Source organism: Sinocyclocheilus grahami, unplaced genomic scaffold (genome assembly GCF_001515645.1).
Source record: "Sinocyclocheilus grahami isolate Dianchi unplaced genomic scaffold, SAMN03320097.WGS_v1.1 scaffold1585.1, whole genome shotgun sequence".
Lineage (NCBI taxonomy): Eukaryota > Metazoa > Chordata > Actinopteri > Cypriniformes > Cyprinidae > Sinocyclocheilus > Sinocyclocheilus grahami.
Window position 1 is genome coordinate 91,001 of NW_015506764.1, and position 8,411 is coordinate 99,411.

At 32.1% G+C, this 8,411-nt stretch overlaps 1 protein-coding gene across 2 annotated transcripts in view; it reads left to right on the forward strand.

Moving 5' to 3' along the window:
- LOC107571363 (rap guanine nucleotide exchange factor 5-like) overlaps positions 1–8,411 on the forward strand; it is a 75,990-nt gene that overhangs the window by 47,070 nt on the left and 20,509 nt on the right. For both annotated transcript variants that reach the window (XM_016257683.1, XM_016257684.1), the window contains exons 12-13: positions 4,108–4,186; positions 5,683–5,827. In XM_016257683.1, coding sequence (XP_016113169.1) covers positions 4,108–4,186; positions 5,683–5,827 — 224 coding nt within the window. The remainder of the gene's footprint in view (positions 1–4,107; positions 4,187–5,682; positions 5,828–8,411) is intronic.

Here is an 8,411-nt window from a genome sequence, read left to right on the forward strand (position 1 = left end):
CGCACCATTCCACGCACTGTAAACGGTAACAACCAATCACAGCGCACCATTCCAAGCACTGTAAACGGTAACAACCAATCACAGCATCAGCACAGCGCACCATTCCACAGCGTACCATTCCACGCACTGTAAATGGTAACAACCAATCACAGCGCACCATTCCACGCACTGTAAACGGTAACAACCAATCACAACGCACCATTCCACGCACAGTAAACGGTAACAACCAATCACAGCGCACCATTCCACGCACAGTAAACGGTAACAACCAATCACAGCGCACCATTCCACGCACTATAAACAGTAGCTACGCAATATCGCGTTCATAATTGCAGATGAATCGCCTTCGATTATGAACGTGTTATTGCGTAGCTTGTCAGTGATCTACGGCTCTGTGTAGTAAATGCTGCTCCATCTGAAAGCAGGTGATGGAGATTTACTATTGATCACAGAACCGGCTTTACTGACGAGATGCGCATGACAATCGCATTCGATTTATCGTGCAGCCCTAAAAAAAGGAATAATTTTTAATTAATCAGTTTTTATAATAAATCTTTAAAAATCTAAATCTGGATTTGAATTTTTAATGTTATTATAACCTACTGATGCTATGTGAAAGTTTGAAACAGAAAATAGTGGTTTTCATCTCGCCACTTTCTAGGTAAAGAAAACACATTTTTACTCAAATTAATCAAAATGGATTTATAGCGTTTTGGAACCAAACTCTTCATATAATTATAATTATTACAGTTACAATAACTGTATATTATTTATGTATATTTCTGTCTATTTAATGTATAATTTATCTATATAATATTAATAATAATATTATATATAATATAATAATTTTAATAATTAACTAACTAATTTATATATATAAATTATATAAGTTAATTATATATAAAGTATATAAGTATATAAAAAAATTTATAAAACGGATCGTTCCGGTCCTTGATTCTGATTGGCTGAGCCACGTTCGAAGCTGTTGTAAATTACTCTACAAACACACACCTCTGTTTACATTTGTGTGTTGCATCCACAACTGATTCTGAGGAACTACATTGTTTGGTGGAAGAGTACTGTTTTTATTAATATCATTACACTTTATTAGCTCTGTTTCATTCTGTGAAACCGTACTACGTATATGGAATAACCGTTTTATCTCCGCTTCGCGTCGTAGCTAATAACGCCCCTTAGCTGTTATAAATTCACTGTAAACCATGGCTTCTTGGGGCTTATTGCTTTATTTTATACAATTTTTAATAGATATTTTAATAATGAACTAATCTAGGGAATGTACACACACACACACATAATCTTTATCATACATACTAAATTATGTTATATTAATTATATTAAGTACAAAATAATAAAGTAGTAAATATTAAGTTGAAATAATAGTTATCCGTTGTGGTCCTATTATAATAAGAAATTATCATTTTATGTATATTAAATTTATATTTACATTTTAAATGTAAAATAAATATATACAGTAAATACAAAGTAATAACTTTTTTTAATTATGATAACACCACAATTGATAATTGTTAAGTGAATATAAATACTATTAAATAATATAATAAAAGCCAACTGTTTACAACTTGTTTTGTTTTAGAGAAACCTGTATTTTGTTTTAAATAATCATACATTTATATATATATATATATATATTTTTTTTTTTTTACATACATATCTGTGTATATATTTTATACTGTGCAATATTAAGGGCTAGGTCACATTTAAATCTGATTTACCTACACTTCTCTTCCAGTGTACAGGTCACGAGGCTTCTTGCAAGTGATGAGACTTTTTCCATGGGCAGACAGGCTGATAGCAGCAGAGTGAGAGAGGGTGGTGAAGTAAAGCACAGGAAGCGCTTTCTCATACTGATATTACACTATTGTGTTTAAATGCTGAATGCATGAGCAGTGCAGCATTGATGTAGAATACTGTGAGTCAGTGCTAGTGTTCAGACGTGCGCTGGCGTTCGGTGATAATTGTTCAGAGACTCTCTATTGTGCGTGAGAAATCGTCTCGTGATGCTGTTTCTCAGCGGGAAACCCGGCCGTTCAGAGAAGCCCAAGGTATTTTTAGATTAAATTAAATCATTAGGACTTTGAATGAGACTGGTTTTTGCTTCCGTGGTGCTGCAGACTGACTGTAGAAACGTAAAAAAGTCAAAATTAACCTTTAGTGGTGTTAAAAGTAGCTACAAAACAGATAATCTACAGTAAATGAAATGCACTTTTAATTGTTTTACGGACCACTTAAAAATGTGATTGCAAGTCAGAGTGCATATTTTTTTAGGATTTTGTATATTTACTCAAAATATAAATTGATGTATATTTTTGTATTTATATAATTTTTTAATATTTTTATTTTTACTGTTGAATTTATTTCAATATATATATATATATATATGTTTTTAAAAAATATTTAATTTTATATTTTATTTATGTAATATATTTAATATCTAAAAAAATATTTAGGGCTGTCAGTAAAACTTCTACCAGTATTTCACACAATATTTGTTGAAATTAAGTTTATATTTCGTGTTCATAAAATTTTCAAATATTTTGAAACGTTTTAATCTCTATAATATTTACTCAAAATTATAAAAGTATTTGTTATTCATTTTTTATATTTATGTAATATTGTAATATTTTAAAAATGTATATATTTAAGGATGTCAGTTAAAATTCTACCAGCATTTACAAAATATTTTCAGATTTTATTTTATTTATTTATTTTATTTATAACAACTTTTTTTTTTCCTTTGGTAAGTGGGTTGAACTTATTTTCTTCATCCGTTAATAAAAACACTTTCATCATGCATCATCTAAATACTGGCAGTATCACTTTTCACTAGATATACATTTCACAAATACCTTAATTTTTTGTATAAAATTGTATTCATGATAGTAAATGTTTGGCGAGCTGTGCTAGAAGACAAACCTCAGGTAATGAAGAAACTGCCTTTAACCGCTGACCTCTGTGAAAGTCACTGTATAATACACACACACACACAGACACACACACAGACACGCACACACACACACACACACACACACACACACACACACACACACACACACTGACTGGTGTCTGATTGTGTCTCTCAGCAGCAGGTGAAGGTGCAGCGCAGCATTGTGGGCCGGCCTTCTGTTCACACAGGCACCAGCGATAAAAATGGAAATGAATATTTATCAGCAGACGCAGAGAAGACAAACAGAGAGGAAGAAGGGGGTTGTGGGTAGAGAGCAGGAATACTGCGCTGAATGTCTCATAGTTTTAATATTTATTTTTATTCAAGGCTGTCATTAATATTTCTACCTGTATTGCACAATATTTACTCATTTTTTTAGATTCAAGATTTATATAAGGTTTTAATATTTTAAAGTATTTTTTTTGTTCAAGACTTTGTCAAATTACTAGTATTTTATCAATATGTTTACTATTTATTACTCAGTATTTATATTGTTTACTCAAAATTTTTGTATATGTGTATGTGTGTATATAAACCAAAAATTAACTCCGTCTATACTCTATAGAGTAATACAGTATATATAGAAAAATATAACTTTATATTTAAATATGTTGCAAGTTATATGTCTATATTTAAAAATAAATAAATAATTTTTTTTGAAAAAGTTTATATATATTTTTATAATATTTTAAAATATTTTTTTAATTCAATGCTGTCTGTCAAAAGACTAGAACTCTCTCTCTCTCTCTCTCTCTCTCTCTCTCTAACATTTTTATATGTATATAATATTTATAATAAATAATTTTACTAATGACATTTAGGAGCTGATTTGCATATTCATATCCGTTAGGAGACTGTTCAGATTCATTGTCTACCAGGTGAAAATCTGGCCTCTTTTCCTCAACAAGAAACACACAGTTATGTGCCAAAGTTGAGTTCTTGCCGTGAGGATCTTTTTGTTTAGCTCAGTAAGCCGAGTGTGAGCACATGTAACAGTGACACTTGCCTGATCAAACAGCACTAATGAGCCCGGCGTTCATTAAAGCTCTCATTAAACATGCCTTGCAGGAGAGTGAACTGTCTGCTGATCTGTGTTTGTGTGTGCTGATGTTTTCTTGCAGAAATGCTTCTGGACGACTTCTTGCTGACGTATCTGGTGTTCATGTCCACCAGTGAGCTCTGCCAGGCGCTGCTGGGACAATATCCTTCAGATCGCTCCATAACGTCTTCCAGAGCCACCGAGAGGCTCTTCACTCGACCCATGCGGATGTGTTGTGTGTGTTTTATAATCAAGCAGTACGGCCGTGCTGTGTTTATAAATATAGTCACAGCTAAAGACCGTCTTCATGTACGTTCATAACAGCACAAAGGGGTTTTTCTCAATAACAATCTGTTGTGTAATGTGTAATTTAAAATACATGACCAAAATGTTTTTCATTTGTAACCTAGAAAATGCAGAATTGTAAGCAAATATAATAAATATTAAATTAGATATAATGGTTTTTTATTTGTAATTTATATATTATATATATATTTTTTATTATTTACTGAAACAAATATAATAACTACTATATTAGATATAGTAAATGTTTTTATTTGTAGTAAATTATATTATTTTATATTATTAAAAATATATAAAAAAACTTTAAATCTTTCTTTATATATATATATATATAGAGAGAGAGAGAGAGAGAATTGAAGCTGAAAAAATTAAACAAATATTCAACATATAATTATAGTCCTTGCAGAATCATATTTAAACAAATATAATAAAATATTGTTACATTTAAAAAATATATATATATAAATTGCACAAAAAAAATTAATCAAATGTTCAAATGAGGTTGAGAAAAAGGAAAATGTATCATTAGTTACGTAGAAAGTGCAGCATTTTAATAGATTAATAAATAAATAAGAAAATATAATAAATATGATATGTGACCCTGGAGCACAAAACCATAAAGGCCAATTTTTTCGAAATTGAGATTTATACATCATCTGAAAGCTGAATAAACACTTTCCATTGATGTATGGTTTGTTAGGATCGGACAATATTTGGCTGAGATACAACTATTTGAAAATCTGGAATCTGAGGGTGCAAAAAAATCTAAATATTGAGAAAATCATCTTTAAAGTTGTCCATATGAAGCTCTTAGCAATGCATATTACTAATCAAAAATTAAGTTTTGATATAGTTACGGTAGGAAATGTACTAAATATCTTCATGGAACATGATCTTTACTTAATATCCTAATGATTTTTGGCATAAAAGAGAAATGTATAATTGTGACCCATACAATGAATTGTTGGCTATTGCTACAAATATACCCCAGCGACTTAACACTGCTTTTGTGTTCCAGGGTCACATATTAGATATATATTTTATATACAGTATATTATAATTGCTATTATTATTATTATATTATGTAGTGTTGTCAGGCTTTACAATTTATACCAGGGTTTTACACAAAAAAAATTAATCAAACTTATAAAAGATATATTTTGTTTATATTTTTGTATTCTCTAAATATTTGTAATATTTTTAATTGATAACGACAGTTGTGTCTTTGTGTAGTGGTGGGATGAATATATTTCTTTATCTGCGGTCTGTAGTGTATAGCGAAGCTCTTCTGTGTGTTCATCTGAAGCCCTGTGTTTATTAGTTAGTTAGTTGTTGGTCTTTAACCGGATCTCACCTACTCTACGAAGCGCTGCCGGGGGAAGGAGGAGGGAAAGGAGGCCCTCTTCAGGAAGAGGAAAGTACTGCACCTGGTGTCTCAGTGGAGCACGCTGTACAAGGACTTCCTGCGAGAGGAGGAGAACCTCAAGACCTTCATGAAGGTCAGAACACTAGACTAACATTAGATTTAATTTATGGCAGACCGGCTTTCTGTGGAATCTGTGTGGAAGTGTTATAGACATGATTTGAAAACAGTGTGAGACATCTGTCTGTGTATCTGTCTGTGTGTCTGTCTGTGTGTGTGTGTGTGTCTGTCTGTCTGTGTGTCTGTCTGTCTGTCTGTGTCTGTGTGTCTGTGTGTCTGTCTGTCTGTCTGTGTCTGTGTGTGTGTGTGTGTCTGTCCGTCTGTCTGTCTGTCCGTCTGTGTGTCTGTCTGTGTGTCTGTCTGTCTGTGTGTGTGTCTGTCTGTCCGTCTGTCTGTCCGTCTGTGTGTCTGTCTGTGTGTCTGTCTGTCTGTCTGTCTGTCCGTCTGTGTGTCTGTCTGTGTGTCTGTCTGTCTGTCTGTCTGTCCGTCTGTGTGTCTGTCTGTGTGTCTGTCTGTCTGTCTGTCTGTCCGTCTGTGTGTCTGTCTGTGTGTGTGTCTGTCTGTCTGTCTGCTGGGTTGTTTTTAAAGGCGATCATCTGATGTGTGCTTTCAAAAGTGGATTATGATTTCTAGAAGGCAACATGTGCAATTGCTAATGTACTGCTGATAGTTTAATATAAGCAAAGATATGTAAAATGAACATTACAAAATATTTATTCAAAATGTAAAAAAATCATATTTATATTTTTAAATTGATTGAATATTTGGTAACACTTTAGGGACCAATTCTAATCATTAACTAGTTAGCATGCCTATTAATAACATATTGGCTGTTTATTAGTACTTATGAAGCACATGTTCTGCATGAGCATATTCTACATCCCTAATTCTGCACTTCATAACTACCTGACTAACTATTAATAAGCAGCAAATTAGGGGTTTATTGAGGCAAAAGTTGTTGTTAATGCAAGAATTGGACCTTTAAATAAAGTGTGACCTAATGTTTTAAATTTTTGTCTGTAAGTAAAAATTATATTTCATATTTATGTATCATTTTTATATTTTCAAACATTTTTGTTTAGGACTGTCAGTGATACAGTGGGTACGGAAAGTATTCAGACCCCCTTAAATTTTTCACTCTTTGTTATATTGCAGCCATTTGCTAAAATCATTTAAGTTCATTTTTTTCCCTCATTAATGTACACACAGCACCCCATATTGACAGAAAAACACAGAATTGTTGACATTTTTGCAGATTTATTAAAAAAGAAAAACTGAAATATCACATGGTCCTAAGTATTCAGACCCTTTGTTTTAGCAAATGGCTGCAATATAACAAAGAGTGAAAAATTTAAGGGGGTCTGAATACTTTCCGTACCCACTGTATATATATATGTATATATTATTGTAATATTTTTATCTTTTTTATTCGAGACTATCAGGGAAATTTCTATAAATATTTTACACAAAATTATATATATTTACGCATTTTTTAAATATAATATTTTTAATTTTTGTATATTTTGCTGGTACTTTACACAATGTTTACTCAAAATATATTTTAATATTTATTTTTGTATTATTATAATGTATTATTTTAGTTATTTTAATTCAAGACCGTCAGTAAATTTTTCATTTAAATATAAAAATATTATATATTTCTGTATTATTTTTTGAAAAATTATTTGTAACTATTTTACTTCAAGACTGTCAGTAAAATTATTACTGGTATTTTACATAGTATTTATTTAAAATATAAAATAATATATTATATTTATATATTATTGAAATATTTTTAACTACAATTATTGAAGACTGTCAGTAATTTACACAATGTTTACTCAAAATTAAAAAATATTTTATTTATATATTTTTTAATTAACAATTAAACTCCGCACACCTGACGGCAAAAGATAGGTGCGTTGGAGACAAAAATTAATATTTTTAATATTTTTTTAAACGAAATATTTATTTATTGACGACGTTTCGGTCGCATGACCTTCATCAGGAATTTTTACATTTTTTTAAAAATAGTAACAAGCTACCACAGTTGTGTAGCCCCGCCCACAGTGAAATCTCATTGGTCCAGAATCCTGCTCCACAGCTGCATATTAACATCAGAAGTGTTCTGATTGGCTGTGACTGTGTTAAACTCTGTCACTCACTGACTCGTGCTCATGTCACGACTTAAGCTGGTTTGAATGGTTTTCTCTTGTTTTTGCTCCAGAGAACATATTTTCTCTCTTCTGCTCGCTGCTGAAGGCCACATGCAGATGAACCCTATAGAAACACTTTTAAGCGAAGCCTCATTAAAAGTGTGTAGTTGTGTGTAGGTATTTATGATGTGAATATAAATGTTTTTGCGCATGTCGATGTTTCACAGATTTCAGTCTGTCATCTTCACAAGATCACACACACACACCCACACACTTGCACACATACACCCACACACACACACTTGCACACACACACCCACATACACACCCACACTTGCACACACACACACACACACACTTGCACACACACACTTTTGCAGTGTTTCCATGGCGACCGTCGTGTCATCGCTGTGACGAGGCTGTTTCACGGTCGCCTGTATAGATCATTAAATGCGGCGTTTCCCAGGTGATGGTTGCCTGGTAACAGGCGGGATGGGGGGGGGG